This window comes from Micromesistius poutassou (assembly GCF_964030765.1).
Source record: "Micromesistius poutassou genome assembly, chromosome: 9".
NCBI lineage: Eukaryota > Metazoa > Chordata > Actinopteri > Gadiformes > Gadidae > Micromesistius > Micromesistius poutassou.
The window spans coordinates 18,869,182-18,887,849 of record NC_140279.1 but is presented as its reverse complement, the minus strand read 5'-3'; the positions used below and the strand labels follow the sequence as shown (position 1 = coordinate 18,887,849).

The following is an 18,668-nucleotide window of genomic DNA, read 5'->3' as shown; positions in this document are numbered from 1 at the left end:
ACCATCCTCTTTTTATGCCAGTAACGAGCCATGAGTAGCTGCTAGCTGCAGCTAGCATGCTACTGGCTAATGGTGTCAAGTCTTCCTGTAGATGTGATGGTTTGTTGTGAGATGGCTTTCTGCGCTGGAGATCAGAATAATCCGTCCTCACGATTAGTTAAAAGTCCATCAATCTATCCATTCCTGTTTACCCATCGGTGACTTCTGAATGGTGACGTCTGAAGCAACTATTTTCACGAAATGCTTGCGAAGGCAGGGGACCTACAGCTATTACCAGGACATCACAAGCTAGTTGTTGGTTTTTCTGCGTGTATGTGTGCGCGCGTGTGTTTCTTTTCTTTCAGGCCTGGTATTTTCAGACGTTGGTAAGACCAATAAATATAAATCTATATGTGATGATGGTCATCACATATATCACGTTTTTTTTTCATCTTGTTTTTAATACAGCTGCTATTGTAAACTATACACGTAACCTAAACAGAAACTCAGTTTATATTTAACTAACGCATCTCAAACAGAAGTGCAAGCTGTAGCCTATACTTCTGCATATCCAGGTGTGAGGGTTAACTTTATGTGTGACTATATGCAAACAACTCAAAGTAACAAAGGTTTCAATAGTCGCTACATCTGCAAACTAACATTAACTCTAACAACACTAAAGCAATTGGTTACTGCCTTGAGTAGCCTAGTTCATCTAACAGTTGGCTGTTAGTTTTCGAGTATTTTGCTCTCTCTCTGTCTCCCTATCTCCGTCTGTGTGTAGTTTAAAAACATCAGGTTTTGGGAAAGTTGGGCAATGGGAAAGTTTTTCGAACCTGAATTGTCTGTCTGACTACAGTTTCATACCATTACTAAACTGCGCAAATTAAAGAAATATTTTGTTATTTTTTGGCTTGTGGTGTTGTTACTTCTGAATTGAAACAACAGTCACAACAACTGAATATTTTGTTGTTTTTGCAATATTTTTGTTTGTGGTATTTGAATTAGCATGATGACTACGTTTTTTTAGGGGAAATTGTTTTTTTCTTTGTTCTTTTTGATTTTCTTATCTGAAGCACTACAAAAAGGGGTCTTAAGTGTGTTTTTATGTGGCTTTAAATAGGCCAAACAAAATGGCAACCTGTGGTGAGGAAGTAACCTGATGGCAGCTCAGGGGCCTCTGGTTGGACATACAGATGTGATGATGTCATGGCCGTTTTCATGGTCCTTAATCATGGCAGTTTTATTGTCAATTGACTATTAAATTGATTTTATAAACAGAAAAACAAATGTCTGTCCAGGATAGAGAGAGACTGCTAAAAGTCGAGGTAGGGGCCCTGAAGGAGAGAAAGAAGAAGAGGAGACTTGCTTATCTCAAGTATCCTTAGGGGGTCTTATGGGAGACGGTACAGAGAGAGCTACAGGTTTTAGAGTTGAAAGAGGGTGGACAGAAGGCGACAGTTCTCGGTAGGGATGAACATGATTACTCTGTTTTAACTTCAGTACAAGTTCTACCTATAGAGTAATCACTTTGTTTTTGCTCAAACAATACAATAATAATAATAATGAACAACGAATTAACTACTAATGAAAGTACTTATTAATACAAACTAATTAAAACTAATAATATGTTTGGCCCGGACACAGTGATGTTGTCTACGAATATTAAGGGTTTTCACTCTATCCAACACTACAGGCAGAATGGCGACCAGCCCAGGCATGAGTATTTTGACAAAATACAAAAAATGAATGTGCAGTGCAAGCTTTGGCATGTTAAACTTGGGAAGGGTTAGGACTAGCAAATTGTGTGATTTAAGATTTGGCTGAGAAAACAACTTTGGATGCGTGTATGAGCCATAGAACTGCAACTGATTTTGAGAAAAATCTAGTTTGAATGGATATCAAATATCAAGCAATGTATTCTAATATCTACGAGCCCCCCCCCCCAAAAAAAAAACACAAAAAAAAAAACACCGTAACGGAGATTCAATCACAAATGTATTACATGACAAGAGGAGATATAAACAGGACTTAGGCCGTATCCTCTTTCTTTGAAACAGGTTGTCAACTTAATCAATATCAAGTGCCACTATGCATATCACAAAATTAGGCTATGCAATGAAAAACAAAAACGGAATCAGAACTGCACAGCGCAAAAATGACGTGACAACTCAAACAGGAGACAGCAGCAGGAGTAAAGCCTATAGCCTATCTGCAAGAAATAATCATTTCTTAATGTTGTTTGCTAAAACACCAATCTATCAACTTGTTCTGGATCAAGTGCGGCTCTCTTTTTATTCACGATGTTACCTGCGGCGGAGAACACGCGTTCGGAGCGCAGACGTGCCTGGCACACACAGGGATTTGCGCGTCTATGTTGAGAGAAGCGAGTATTTGTTGCAGCCCGTGTCTCTCCACCAATGCAGTTGCTGTCAGCGTGGATGACTTGGGGTCGAAATTTACCGCTCAGGCTGGCTGCTGCTGCTCTGTGTGTTATCCATTTTCGAATCAGGATATATTATTCGCTTGATTAGCGCGCCCGCGACTGGATGAGATGGCAAACAAAAAGTAAAAACCAAACGCTCTAATCATAGACTGTATAAAAACACACAACATGGCACTTTATATATCGATTATATATATATTTGAATACGGATATGTCACATCATATTTGAATGCATATTCGAATATCGAATAAAAAGTGACAGCCCTAATGTGCACTGTAGCACGATACTAATGATCTCTCTGTAAAGGCAGATCGCGGAGACATTTGAGACATTTTAATCGTTCACAATCTAATATGGTCATATCGCACACCCCTAGCTATACAAATACCCCTATACCCCTAGCTATACATACATACATATATATATATATATATATATATATATATATATATATATATATATACCCCTAGCTATACATATACCATATACACCGAACCAAAGGTTTGAGGTGAGTATTATAATGAAGAAAATGTGAATAACAAAAGAACAGAAGCAGTCTCCCCCTTGATAAGGTATATGGCCCTGGCTATGCCCCAGACGACCGGGTTGGTTCGTCCTCGTTGAGACATAATAAATGGAGGAATGTTGTAAATAAGACCTGGTACCAGTAGGAGAGGCACTGGCCTGTTCATAGACTTAAGAAATGTAAAGACAGAGTGACACTAAAATACACCAACATTCTACATTGCAAACACACCAGAACTGTTATATATGCCATTTTAACGTAGTTTGATAAGGAAAGCCAATCTTCTCATGTCTAACTTCAACGTCAACAAAGCGCAGGGCTGCAGGCTAAACACCAGTTTATGGACCACTAATATTAATGAGTAGGATTTAAACACTAAAACACTTCATGCACCTCCTTTATGCACAAAAACTATAACTTTAAACGTTCTTTAGAGACAATAGATAGCTGATTTTATTTAGAATCTAAATTGTAACAGAAATAGGAAACAGAGATGCAACTATGCATTAGAAATATCCATGAATGAATATTAATAATACAACAATTACACAAGTTGTTTCATTCTTTGGTCAAGTCCTTCTTGAATGCCAGTTTAATTAAGTTGTTAAATTGCCAGTTTAATCAAGCTTTTCACTGGTGAAGCATGGACTGTCTATGATCAGTGAAAACGTTCAGCGCATGTTTCAGCGCAGTTATCACACTTGGCATTGCTTTAAGGGGTTGATGGAGGTGTTTTAGAACTTTTCCCATATTCCATTTTCCTCCGTCAGGTGGCTCTGTGTCTTTCATTTGCGCACCTATGAACTGGAGAGCCACTGTGTACTCCGTATCCATCACAGGCATATTAGTAAGTTCCAGTAAGGGTTTAATCATGGACTGGCTTGACTGGACTGGCGTGACTTACGAGCCCGTCAGTCACGCCAGTCCAGTCATGCCGAGGGCGGGCACGGCGCCCTAAGGCCCTCCCATGACGGCGGGTCTGATCTCCAATGCCTACTTGTAGGCCTCATTTAGCAAGATTAACCCCTTAACCCCTACCTGTTCCTAAAATGTATGTATCTGTATCCACTAAGTTGCTTTGGATGCCAAATGACTGAATAGTTATAAGAGAGAGAGAGAGTTATGGGAGTGAGAGAAATTTGGGGACAAGGATGGAGAGAAATTTGTAGGGAGAGACTTATGGGTAGAGCGTGGGAGGGAGAGAGACTCACGCTAGAGAAGACTGGGTAGAGCCGGTGGGAGGAGGCATAGTTATGGTGAAAGACAGTTGTGGGTATTGAGGCAGAGTTTACTGTAGATAGGGAGAGGTAGGGGAGTATTTAGGCCTCGTCCACGCGGGTGTAGGCCTGTGACGATAAGCAATAAATCAATTAATCGCATGATACATTTACATTAGCTCGATAATTTGCCGGCCGCCATAATTACCATTTGCGTACTTTTCTTTTTTTCTCATGTCTTTCTCTATCAAAGAGACTGGAGGACAAGAGTTTTCACTCCGAAGCATCGGTCTCGACAGACCCCTCTCGCTTCCTTGGCGTAATGAGGAGTTAACCCTCGAGTCGTGTCAGTTACTGGTCAGCCGCATGGTCTCTGTGTGGGGAGGCGGAGCCCTGGCGTTACAGAGTCAGAGCCCGTCTGCTCCCGTCTTCTGCACGTCTTCCTAATAGACTAGGGTGACCAGACGTCCCCGGTTTCCGGGGACAGTCCCCGTTTTCAGTGACCTGTCCCCGGCTCCCCTCCCGTCCAACCCGTCCAACCCGTCAACAATCCTGTCCGCCAGGGCAGTGTCCCCGTTTTAGTTTTTCTATGACAAAAAAAACGATATGTTTGGAGGTTTTTACACCGCAGAACCCAAAATGTCCCCGGATTTTGTCTCAGAAATCTGGTCACCTTATGATAGACGTTCTTTGACAGAGTGCAGCATGAGAGCCCCGTAAGGATTAGCAAGCCAAAGAAAACGCTAGTTGAGATTGAGGGAATAAAAAACAAAGATGGAATTAGTTTCAAAGCTGAATGCGACAGCTGCCGCATGGGAGCACTTCGGGTTCAAACCGAATGACCGTGGTGAACCACTTAACCTGTACGAGCCGGTATGTCGCATTTGTTGTAAAACGGTAGCAACTAAGCGTGCCAATACAACAAACATGCATCTGCATCTCCGTCTTCCCCACAGTCCACAATCACTGGGTTGTTTAGTCGACAGTACAAAGTACAAACAGGACAGTGCAAATGGTGCGCACTCACAGTGTCGTTCACTTCATGTCATTTCTATTTCAATTTTATTTATTGTTTTTGGTTTTTATGTGCATTTTTTTGTTAAACTAAACAGTCCATTTTATTTATTGTTTTTCGTTGTTTTGTTTATTTATTTTGGATATTTAAACTGTCTTCCAGTTCCAGTGTTAAATATTCTTTAGAAATAACAGTTTATTGATCTTTGAAAGGTTGTACTTGCATTATTATGCCATTATCATTACATTAGTTGAAAATGGTCTCAAAACGGCAATATTATCGCTTATCGCAATAATTTCTGGGACAATTTATCACCCAGCAAAATGTGCTATCGTGACAGGCCTACACAGGCAAAAACATTATTTTCTCCTCTGTTTTCCTTGGCAGCGTTTCAGGAATTTCTCTGTAAAGGCAGACTCATTGCAAAAACGTATCTAGCTGTAGAAACACTGTAGTATATATTCAAGGCCTATATGTGTGCTGGTTCTCCACAAAAAAAAGAAGAAGACGAGGCGAAGCATGCGTATCAAGCCTGCGCGCTGTATGCAAACATACAGTCAAGGAGGAGAAAGCATTTGTTAAACCTTGTAGATTGACCAGAAAATACTTTTTAATGTACAGTTAGTAATTACGTTTACCAAGGGGCTGTATTTAAAGCTGCAAAAATAATACAAATCAAATCGAACAAAATAAATTAGACGGAAATCTGACGTTGCCACCTGGTGGGGGGGCGATGACATCATCGTTTGCGTATCTGGCGTCCACACGTATCCTAGCACGAAAACGCACGGGGTTTTTTCACCCTGGGACCTGGTTTCAAAAAAGTGTTTGCAGGCACCGAAAACGTCTGGACGGTCGGCCCATACGCACAAGACATGTGTTTTTTCACAAAAATTGTTTCCGTGTGGATGGGGTTGCTCTGATGGGGTTAATAAGTGGGTGTTGTGGTATGTAAACGCTCTGAGGCCATTTTGAGCCGCTGGCGCCCAGTGTAACAACACAGTGACAGTAATCGAGACGCCAGTTGATCCAACACTTATTTATTGTCTGGGTAATCACATTACCTTATGAACATGTTTCTGGTTGTGCAAGCCGATATCTGGGTTGGTAGTTTGATGCTTGTTGCTCACCCAGGCAACCTGCTGAGGAGGTTTTGAGCAAGATATTTTCAATTCCATACGTAATATGCATTCACATACTGAATGTGTGTGCGTATTTTCATGTAGAGAAATGGTTCATGTGTGTGTGAATAGGTTTATCTTTGTGTGAATGTACTGTATATGTGACTTGATGAATGTGAGGCAGTTGTCGTTTAAGAGCTGTAGGTATCTGAAATCTGAAATGCTTGGCAATCCATCTCCTTCTTGGTTTGTTCTAAGTATGTCGGGGTGTAACGTGAGATGTTCAGCTGGCCTGGAATATCCCTGCCTTTGCTCTCATCCACTGGCTGGGGTCTTTATCATGGAGCTCATTACATAAGCGTGATAAAACACATGACTGCAGATTTAGTTTAGGAACTGTGTGTGTGTGTGTGTGTGTGTTTTAACTTGGAAAGGTATATTATTGACCTTATTCCTTCACATCTAGTTCAACAAAATAAACTCAGAAAAAAATGAGGCTTATACCGTTGTACTCCTTTGAGTCTCAGCTTTTATATGGCATATCATTTTTGTAGATAGCATGTGTTGCCATTAAAAACGCCCAAAACGTATCCAGAAAACCGAGTAATCATATACTTCTGCAATGGCAAATACACAAATACAAACCTAAACGCAACCTAATTATTAACTACGACTAGGGGTGTACTGTATTTATAAACGGTATAGAGAGTATACCGGTGTGAATTTGCGCTATGGTATGGATTTTGACGTTACCGTGTGACCGGTAGATGAGCGCTTTCTTTTTTTCTTTCTTTCATCTTTCTGTCTTCCATCTCCTCTCCCTCTCCCACTGTCAACCAAAGAGCACTATCATCTGTACTGTCAATCATCTTGGCCCCATTCATTTTGACCCGCCCCCATTCAGAACTTGTAGTCGTGCATTTTTCTTCCGTGATTTGATGATGCGTCAAATCACCGGAAGTGTATAGGTAAAAATATGTACTTTTTAATTTGGAGTTAGTATATTCAATTGCAGCGTTTTCACTCACATGTGCAGTGCGTCTTCTGGTGGATTGTAGCCACATTTCCGAGAAAAAATATTTTGTCTAACTTGCATATGCAACTCCTTTAATTTCCGTGTCAACACGCTAGATATTTTATAAATATAAATTATAAATTCAAAAACTGCTTATTCAGTACACTTTTTGACATTCTGTGTAGGCATTCACCAAACAGGGTTCTTTAAGGTTAAAATAATAATGGGCATTTCAGCAAGACTGGGCTCTATGTAACAGAAGTAGGCTTTGCACCACTGCTGGCATTGCATCAGGCGGGTTCCGACTGAGGAACTTTTCCCTCTAGTGGGCCGCTACGGGTGTGGCTTGGGAGAGAGGATCACCTTCACCGTTAAGTTGCTCAGGTATTACCTACCTCAGGGCAGGAGCTTACTGTGCCGCTCCTTAATAGTAGACGCTGATTGGATACGGTGGAGGCGGGACATGATGTGAGTATGACGTATGATTAAAGCGGGATATTACGTCACATTTGAACTCCGTTGAGTAGCCGCTATAAAGGTTCCTGTATGGGAACGGACGCCGAGTGGAAGTCCCTCAGTCGGAACACGCCTATTGTGTAGTACAGTTTGACTTTCATCTCAACCTGCTCTGGTCCACCCATTGTACATTCCCAAGTACAAGAAAGAAAAGAACAAGGAAATCCTAGTTAATCCTGGTTCATTTGAAATGGTAGCTTATTTATGTGAAATAGATTTTATTGAATACATCAACAGATTTTAATAAAATAAACTATTAAAGTAGAATACATTTGGTTAGTCTATTTTCAACTCTGACTTAAAGCTAAGCCTGTCTGAGGGTGCTGAGAGCAGTTATCATTGATTGTATCTTGGTCCTCACTGTATACTTTCTTCCTAGGTTCTCTCTACTGTATTAATGAATCTTATGAAATGTTTCATCATTGGATGTCCAAAGTTGAGCTCTGAGGAGAAGAGGGGTGACCTTGGACCTGGTCTAACTGGCTCCACCCCTGGCCCGCCTTCCCCCTGCCCGTCCTCAGCCAAACATGGAGGATAACTCGTTCCTGGGTAAAGTGGGTGGCTCTACAGAGTCCGTTGCCACGGTGACCAGTGAGGAGTTTGTTTTGGTCCAGTCCAGTGGCGCCGCTTCACCCTCGGGGTCAGAGGGCAAGCCCAGACTCAAGGTCTGTCTGTCTGTGTGTCTGTCATTCTAACTGTCAGTTTTTCTGTGACCAGACTAAATGTCTGTTCTTCCCTGTGTTTGTGTCAGTCTGTTTGTCATACTGTTGTCCTGCTGTCTGTCAGTCCGTCAGTTTATCTACCTACCAGTTTATCAGTCAGTCTGTGTCTTATCCATCTGCCTGTCTGTCCATCTGTCTGTTTACCCGCCTATGTCTTCCATCTGTCTGTCTGTCCATCTGTCTGTTTACCCGCCTATGTCTTATATATCTATCCATCTGTCTGTCTGTCCATCTGTCTGTTTACCCGCCTATGTCTTATATATCTATCCATCTGTCTGTCTGCCAGATGTCTGTGAACGGCAGTGAGCAGTTGGAGAAGGTTATGCAGGAGGTGTTTAACGACGAGGAGGAGGAGGAGGAGGAGAAAGAGGAGAAGAGCAGTGTGGAGAAGATGGAGAAGCAGGGAGGAGCAGAACCTCCTTCTGGGGATCGGCCCGCAGCGCTGATCCTGGACCCTGCGACCCAAGGTACCGCTTCTGAAGCCCTGGTGTCACCAGCGCTTCTCCAATATATCATATATATATCATATATATCAATATCATTTGGAGAAATTACTTCCATTTACCGATTCTGAGGGAGAGGATTTAGAGTATGTATGGAAAGTATGGCAATACCAATATAGCATGTTGGTCTTTGTGTTTAGAGTGCTTGTGTGCTCGCACAAACTCTGTACTGATGGACACACATTGATTCAAAAATACAAGAAAGTGCTACTTTGCCATGTCAAAAAATCTTGTTTAGCGTCTGCAACGTCTGTTGGCGGTATGTAGTATTTCTTTATAGTTTGACAAAAAGCCGTTAGCAATGGTAAACAATGATTTTAAATGGCTCTATTGAAATGGTTCTTTGCCAACCATCATCTAGGTACAGTTAGCTTTTTACTTCCTGTATGGAGCCCTGCCTCCAAGGCCATCCAATCAGCAGGCTGCAGTTATCTCCCTCTCCATTGTCCTGTTTCCTGTTTTTGAAGAGCATTTGTGTCTCTTTCTCCCTTCCTCTCTTTCATTTGTTCTTTCTTTCTTAGTCTCAGTCTCTGTCTCTGGCCCAAAAGGAAATTTCCTAAGCAAAAAACAGAATCCGTAGAGGCCCTCTGTTTCTTTCCCGCTCTCTGTATCTGTCTCTCTCTCTCACTCGGTAACCTGTTTATCTCACTCTCTCACTCACACAGGAGTCAGTGTTCCCTGCTGCTGAGCAGAACAGCACCTTTGTTGTGACTTCCTGGTCATGTGATTAATTGGATGACATGTGTCGTCCATTAATTCAACAAATTAGTCCAATCTTTCTTGGCCTTTTATGATTACAACTTCAGCTGAAACGTGGCCATTCAGAAATTGCTTTATTAAATGCTGAATAGGAACTATCCACATTACCCTCTGTCAGAATGTGGACAGAGGGGGCATTGTGCTATATGGCAGAAATGTGTTTGAAACTAGTTTCAAACATTAACCGTCAAGTTAAACTGAAGTTGGTCATCCAAAGATGAATTTTGAAGTTTATGCAAATGCTTACATTGTATGTAGCTAGATATATTGGCAATTCTATTGTATCAAAAATATTTTGAGAAATTCTGGGGAACTGACAATGTTAGATAAAAATTTTCCCTACTAAACTTTACTTATCTGACATTCTGAAAGTAAATAATAGCTAAACTAAACATGACTTTTACGCTTAACTACTATTATGGTTGTAGACTACATGAAAGCACTACAACTCCTACTGCAGATGCTTCAGGAGTTCCCACGATGACCACTCCGGACCATCCTGAGGAGGACAGTGTTCAGTTCAGCAAGCTGTCCTACCTGGGCTGCACCTGGGTAAAAGCCCCCCGCAACGAGGTCCAGGCCCAGAGGGCCATGGCTACGCTGCGGGCTGAGAGTGCCATCCCCATCCCTGTTATCCTGCATGTCCCCAACGGCCCCCATGGCTCCGTCCGGTAGGTCCCCACAAAGTTAATACTCCATGTAGTCACTGTCCCTACATGTTAACATTCCCCATGTCTGGGCAGCCCCATAGCTTAATACTACACATCGAAACACACAAGTTAAAGTTCACTCTCCCGTCCGTGGTCTCCATAAGTCAGCACTTGTGTCCCCTCAAGTTGTCACTTCTTATCACATTAATGGTTGTGTGTTTCTTTGTCTCTTACTTCCGTTTGTTGTCATTAACTCCTTTGAAGTATTATTTTTCTTTCTTCACTCCCTCTCTCACTCATTCCCTGTTTGTCTAAATGTTATTTTGTATTTTTCATGTATTTACAGGGTACCCGTGGTATAAAATTTATTTTTCCCAAATGAAGGCCTTAAAAGTATTACATTTCATCTTCAAAGTCTTGAATTTTTTTAACGGTTAATAATCATTCTCTGCAGTATCAATACACAAATACTAGCTGCGCTTTCTCGTTCTTTCCTCCCCGACAGCGAGTTAACACAAACGCAGCCGCATCACTACAGCGCCAACATAGCCCCGCCTCCTGTCACTCACTCGCGGGCTCTGGCAGTGCAATAGACCTCTGAAGAATAAGTCCCGGCTCCGAGGCTCCCGGTTCCCTCGGTCAAATGTCTATGGGGAATAACATGGGCTTTATGAATGATCTTACATAACAAACTCTGTAGGTGGCGAAGAAGTAAAAGCTGCATCACGTTTTGAACTACACACTTTTAGCTAGTTTCCACTGTAGTTTTGGATTGTCGGTACCGTTAAAGTAGCATTAATAATCATTTACTACTTTAACGGCACCAACCATCCAAAAACCTAGTCAAAAGTAGTTGGAAAAAGTGTGTAGTTGCAATATATATAATAATATATAATATTGCAATTGCAATATTTTCACGAAATTTGACCTGAACAAACTATACATCATATGAAAGCTGAGCCCACTGTTTCCAACAGTCCAAATCATATCACTCAGTGACTAAAACTCGCAATTAACCAATCAAGACCAAACTTCCCCTTTTGTATTTACAACCAAAAATGGTTGTTATAAAAAAATGTTTTACCTTCCTTTTTTGTCCTCAAAGTTGAGTTTGATCGCATAAAACCATCATAAACGGATAATCCAGTGTCTTGGCCCAATTTTGCCACTAAACATGGTGTTTACAATCAATGACTAAAGAGAAGGTTTCTGAGGAAAAAGGTAAATTGCCTTCAATCAGGACACATGTCCTTCATCGCTATCTGGTGGCCATATGGTATATTTGCGAGTGTTTGGCTCGGTGCCATTCAATTATATTTGCCCTGAACTTTCAATAGAGGGGCCAAGTGTCAAAATTGTACAATGGGTTCTCAAGATGATCTACCTGTTTGTATCTCATAGAACTAAAGGGCTGCCAACTGATAATGCCCAACTGATCATTATTTCAGGTGGAATGTAATCTTCCACTTATGCTGTGTTCTAGCTTTATCCACTCTAACCAAGTAGTTTCCACATTGAATAGTTCACTTATATTATATTATATTTCCCCTTGGTACCTTGAAAAATAAAATCAATATTTTTCAAGGTATTGTATCGAAATTAGAACATCCAACATTACTTTGTCACATTCTGCCAGAATGGGTGCAACATAGGTATTAAATCTCATTTGATTAAAAAGTAAACCTTAAATTTAGGTTTGACAATCCTGTTTTACCCTGATTTAACATTTATAATTTTCTTGTTTAGTTTGACTATTTTAATGATTGTCCTTAAATGTTTCTTACATTATTTTTTCTTTCCTTTGTAAAGCGATATGCCTTGTGTTTGAATGGTGCTATATTACTAAACCGGCCTTGCCTTCTCTTGTGTAACCTCCAGGATCGTGGAGCAGTCCTCTGGAACTGAGGTTGCCTCCTTCCCCATCTACAAGGTGCTGTTTTGCGCCCGGGGCAGGGAGGACTCTGTGGAGAGTGACTGCTTCTCCTTCACAGAGAGCTACCGCAGCTCTGAAGACTTCCAGATCCACGTCTTTTCCTGCCACATCAAGGAGGCCGTAGGTTCATCGCCCTCGTTCACCAGCATTCTGTCTCACACATTTCATTAAATAGCAATCGGTTCATAGTGTGACTTGGGTATTGTAGTTTTTGGTACCATCTCAAAGTCCAGCTTACCTAATTGATATATAGATGGATAGATGGGTTTATGCATCCCCAAGAGGAGTTTGATTGTTGCAGCAGTATACAAAAATCATATATCAATATAGATATTAGTGCTATCAGTTTAACAGCGTTAACGCAAACCCATTTTAACGGCGTAATTTTTTTTATCGCGAGATTAACGTTCTTTAATATGCGGGAAAAACCGCCCAATCTGGCAACACCTGCTGAATGTCCTCACACTCTATTGCAAAAGGTAGGCCATTCAGCGGGAAAGGCCGCCCAATCTGGCAACACTGCCTGAACGTTCAGAGCGTCAACGTAAATCAATGAGACCAACTGAAAAACTTAAACTGTGATTCTGAAAGTATAATTTTTTTTTTATTATTATAGAGATTATTTGCTCCAAGTGTGAATGACTGCTCCAAGTGAAAATGTTAGTGTGAAATTGAACACTACAGTATATGCCAATGTTGTTTTCAATAAAAAAACATTTGCATAAAGCAAGCCGATCCACTTTCCATGTTGATAAGAGCATTAAAATGAGAAAAAATAATGGGACAAAAAGTAATCAAGTAATCAAGGGATAAAAATGTGCGATTAATTGCAATTTAACTGACATTAATGCGATTAATCGTGATTTAAATATTTAAATCGTTTGACAGCACTAATAAAAATACATTATAAGGTAGGAATAGAGAAACAAGAATCAAAAACAAATGAAAGTAAGCTAGTAAGCGTATGTCAACATACTGAAATGAATCCGTGAACCTGTGTGTCTCCTCAGGTGAGCCGCGTCCTGTACAGTTTCTCCACGGCCTTCAAGCGTTCGTCCCGGCCCGCACCCGATGTCCGGGACCAGACTCTCCCCGCCTCACCCGACAACGACCTCTATACCTTCACCGTCTCTCTGGAGGTCAAGGAGGACGACAGCAAGGGCAACTACAGGTCAGCATCGTCTCCTGAGCGTCTGTGGGGTCACCTGATCAGTAGTTTACTTAAGGAAATATGAAAGTGTTAGTTGTAGGATAGAGCTGCTGGACGTATGTTAGCATTTATCCTCCTCAGTCAACCAGCTGAAAGTTGTTGTAGTTGGTCAAATTCTGGTATCCAACGGTACAATTAGGAATCAGCTGGCAAGCCAGCCTTCTTTTCTAGAGCTGTATGTAACACAACAACTAATAAATACTGAATGAAATTGCATTGTTGCATCCGTTGTATATATAAAGTTGCGTTATCAATGTTATTTGTTGTGGGAATGAGGCAGGGCCATGCTGACTTTGTATCACAAAAACAGTTTTCCATTTCCACAGTGACATTTAACCTCTTCTGTCCTGTACCCACTCCTCCAGTGCTGTTCCTAAAGACCGAGACAAGTTCTACTTCAAGCTGCGCCAAGGCGTCCAGAAGAAGGTGTTGATCTCAGTGCAGCAGATGTGTAACAAGGAGCTGGCCATCGAGAGGTAAGGGGCTTCTCTACCGGTGATTCAAGCTGCTACCATTGTGAGGTAAGAGCCATTGTCAGAAAGGAAGCACGGTTAGTTAGGTACTAGGGTTGGTTAGGAAGAATGGTTGGTTAGGGAGCAGGGTAAGGCAGCACGGTTAGTAAGGATGCACAGTTAGTTAGAAAGCACGGTTGGTTAGTAGCCAGAGTTATGTGAGAACCATTTCTAAAGGATTCTTGCAAGGTTTTTAACGTAACTTCCATCCATTACTATCCAGTGTTTGTTGGAGAGCATTGCACTCGAAAACAGACACACAGTGAAGAGTCATGGATGAAAGGTCAATGAGCGTGAACTTTGACCCTTCTGGTATGGTCATGGGGTACCTTCAACCCCTCCCCCAACCAAGGGAACAGGAAATTCACTTCAAAACACCTGACATCCTATCTGGGTCAGCTGACATCATCCCCGTCATTTCTGCAGACACTCACACACACACACACATCCTGTTGTTCTCTGAGAAGTTTCACACTTATATGTTTGGTTTGTCAGCAGTTGCATTCTGAAATTTCTGTATTCAGTTCTGCAAGACCAGGGTAACTGCATGAAAATAAGATGGTGGTTTAAAATGAGAGAACCGCCTTTCTTTTGGCATCAGCTTGAGGTCTTTATGAAGCAGTATAGCTTGTTGGCCACATGGGGGCCCCTCCAAACTTCAGGAAGCGGGAGAAAGCACATCAGTGTTTTTAACTGTTGAGACTGTTGTGATGTCACAGATTATAACTGACTGTGATGACATCATTGTATATAACAGACTGCTGTGACATTACTATTTATATATATATATATATATATATATATATATATATATGGGACTATTGTGAGATCACTGTATCCAATGTACCATTGTGAACTGGTGACATCACTGTACATATCAGACTGTTGTGAGTCACTCAATATTCAAAATGTACTTTTGTGATGTCCCTGTTCGGATCAGACTGTTGTGATATCACTGATAATAACAGACTATTTTGATATAACTGTAAGTCAGACTGTTGTGACATCAGTAAGTCTCTAAAAAACAATTCACTGTAAGTTGCTTTGGAGAAAAGTGTCCGCTAAATAAGTGGTTCATGGTTTGTACATCACTAGCCGCGTTTACATGGACACTTCTGATCCGATAAGATTTCTAATCGGAATAGATCTATTCCTATCATGCTATCCGAACGTACTGTATATATGGCATTTACAAAAGTGGTAAGCGAACGTTCTGTCTCTTGCGCACACCTGACACATCTGGACCGGCGGCGACTTAATGGACGTGTTATCACTATTTGGCATTTTTATGTATTTGATTTTAATGAAAGCCCAGCAGGAGAGAGTTATTCTCTGCCTGCTCCTTCAATTAAGAAGGAGGTCAACACAGCGACGTCAGTTTCTCGTCCGGTCTTATATCTACCCCCTCCTCCGCCGCAAACAGTAGGCCTACGTATTTGGATGAGAGTGCGCAGCCAAGACTGTTGGGAGAGAGTGCTGTTATGTAACGGATAATGTATAGAACGGTGGTCATTATCAGGTAAATACCGTCATTTCCAGACTATATATAAGCTGCGGTTTATACACAAATTTTCCCAAATTCCGTAAATTATGCGGCTTATGCATGGGTGCGGCCAATACATGGGAACACGATTTTTAAAAATCCATTTTCAGTTAATTAGGTTATTTAAAAAAATCTTTCCCGAAACGTTCTTTGCTACGAATCTTTCATAGGCCTACGTCATTCGTTGGTAAGGTTGGTCTGAAGCGCTCGTAGAACCTTTGCTCTACCGTAGTGATGATTCAGCTCCTGACGCAGTCTCCGCCACTGTACAGTAACCTTTATAAATCCCCGTTGCGCATGGAACTGCCACATTGGCAGTGTTGTTTCACCAATATACAGTACATTACATATACGGTACAGCAGGCGAGGTCAGCTCGACTCGCTTCCAATAATTTCAAAAACTCGCAACTTCAAAAAATTATTATTATTTTTTTTACCATGTTCAAAAATGAACAAAACTGTCTTCTAAATTAATGAAATGATACTGGGAAACAAATAAACCATTATATGCAACGAGTGAACTTAATAAGTGGTCGAAATACTTTTTCAACCACCGCCTCTTTCCCTTGACAGTGCGCAAAGCCCGCACGGCGCACACAGACAGGTAGCAAAAAGCAAAGCAGTCTCAGCATAAACACACAGTTGTGTGTTAAATTTGTCCATCGGGGAACACGTCAATTCCTCTAATGCTAACGTTTAAAATAAATCGGCACCGATTTACCTTGATCTACAGCTGTAGCCTTGCTGAACTCCCTGCATCCTCGCTGTCTTTATTCCTTTTCCAGATTAATATGGCGGTCTTATCATGGTAAACTAGCTCATTGGTGAACACCTCATCAGGTGTTTAACAGCGACACGCACTCAGAGACAGTAGGCCTAAAGAAAGACAGGTCCTGTTGCTGCTATGCACGTTTAATGTGCTCTCGCCGTTCTCCTGCACAAAAATAATGGGTGCCAAGCAGTAGGCCTAGTCGGTCTTAACTTTAGGGGGAAAAAGCAAGTTCAAGTTTAACATCGATTTGCAGTGACCACTTGGCTCAAGGGTTTTATATGCCTATTCATTACATAATTAGCGCATTTGAAACTTGTGTGCGGCTTATGCACAATTCAGTTTTTTTTAATACATACATGAAAGACTTGCGGTTTATCCACGATGCGGCCTATATGCGGGAAATTACGGTAGGCCCCGACGGGGCGAACCGGACGGAGCGGAGGTGTCTTACTTCTCCCTTAAGGGGCTTATTTTAGATAATAACCGGCGACGTTCTATAGGCTACATTATTACACGGCTACTTGCTGAAACAAAAAAATAATTTCACATGGTGTGCGTTTTTACAATTTATTTATTACCATTCGTAGTGTTGATCAGCAGAGAAATAGTCTGCCAAAGACGTTGACGTCGCTAAGCAACCGAATCCGCTGGGGTTGATAAGTTACCAGACTTCTTGCGGAGTGATACACAGACGTGAATCAGGCAAAAAAGCCACTTTCCTTGACAGTGGTCAAGTTCGGGGTGCATAAAAGTACAGACGGACCAATTGCGAACTGCTGCTGATGCCATCTCTCTAAGTTACCCGCACCCACCCCAAACCAATCGGAATAAGTGTATACATGTCGATTATAGCGGACTACACCACCTCTTTTATTCAGCATAGAATTCTATTCCGATCAGAGAATTGTATTCCGATTGAGGCGTATATATGATCATTTTTTATTCCGATTGATCTGTTCTTCCATTTCTAAGCGGATCAGATGAATCCATGTAAACGTGGCTAGTGTTATGAGGCTTATTCTTGTCTCTGGTCTACTGTGTCCCTCTGAAGGTGCTTCGGGATGCTGCTGTCTCCAGGACAGAAGGTCCGGAACAGTGACATGCATCTGCTGGACATGGTGAGCACAGAGCCCTCGCCACACACAGATGTTTATAATAACATCATGTATGTACATTATCATATCATATGGTGACCTTTAGTGTCCTGAAAGATGTTTATAATAACATCATGTATGTACATTATCATATCATATGGTGACCTTTAGTGTCCTGAAAGATGTTTATAATAACATCATGTATGTACATTATCATATCATATGGTGACCTTTAGTGTCCTGAAAGATGTTTATAATAACATCATGTATGTACATTATCATATCATATGGTGACCTTTAGTGTCCTGAAAGATGTTTATAATAACATCATGTATGTACATTGGGAGACCATCGCGGGCAACAATCCCTTTCTCCTCCATGTCGCGGTTCAGTCTACTTCAGATTGATGTGGAAGTGGAAGAACCAGAGACGTTGGAGAACCCGACGCAGTCGTTTGAGATTCATAATATCGTCTGGAGGCGCACACAGATTTTGGCCGTGATAATATATACAGAGTTGGGGAAGTTACTTTTAAAAAGTAGTGTTTGCTTGTTACTCGATACTTCTTACAAAAGTAATCCCTTACTTTACTTAGTTACCCTCTATGGAATGTAACTCGTTACCGTTACTCGTTACTTTTACGTTACTTTTATGTTGCTTATTTTCTTTAAGAGTTTTTTTTAATTTTTTTTAAGAGTTTAACGTCTCATGCAATGTTGGGGCAGGGCAGCTCAGCGATCGCGTTCCTCCGTATGTTTATCACATGACCCTGCAGGCTTCAATAAGGATTTCAAACAGTGGATCCCCGCTCCCCCCCTTGTCCGTTCCATTTGGGAGACGCAGAGGTGAACTGTCCCCCCCTCCCCTTTCCCCTTCTCACACAGCTTCTGTGACGGTACCTCCTCAACGAGCAGGGGCACCTGCAGCCGGAGGGGGCGTCAATATGCCAATTCCCCACACAGTGATATGATAGATAATAGAAAACCGCTTCGCGGCACGGATGATTGGCTGCTCTCTGCTGCTAGTACCAGCCTCAGTGTGGAGTGAGCGCCCGTGACTATTGCGCAAGCGTGCAGCTGAGGCAGTGTTGCTGTCAAAGCTGTCCCTGGGAAAAGTAACGTTGTGCCCAACTGA

At 41.6% G+C, this 18,668-nt stretch overlaps 1 protein-coding gene across 1 annotated transcript in view; it reads left to right on the top strand.

Moving 5' to 3' along the window:
• Window positions 1-18,668, top strand: part of rabgap1l (RAB GTPase activating protein 1-like) — a 73,892-nt gene that overhangs the window by 377 nt on the left and 54,847 nt on the right. The window contains exons 2-8 of the mRNA XM_084473309.1: window positions 8,273-8,501; window positions 8,845-9,025; window positions 10,281-10,491; window positions 12,349-12,523; window positions 13,414-13,574; window positions 13,979-14,089; window positions 17,492-17,558. Of these exons, the coding sequence (XP_084329435.1) occupies window positions 8,364-8,501; window positions 8,845-9,025; window positions 10,281-10,491; window positions 12,349-12,523; window positions 13,414-13,574; window positions 13,979-14,089; window positions 17,492-17,558 (1,044 nt within the window). The 5' untranslated portion in view covers window positions 8,273-8,363. The remainder of the gene's footprint in view (window positions 1-8,272; window positions 8,502-8,844; window positions 9,026-10,280; window positions 10,492-12,348; window positions 12,524-13,413; window positions 13,575-13,978; window positions 14,090-17,491; window positions 17,559-18,668) is intronic.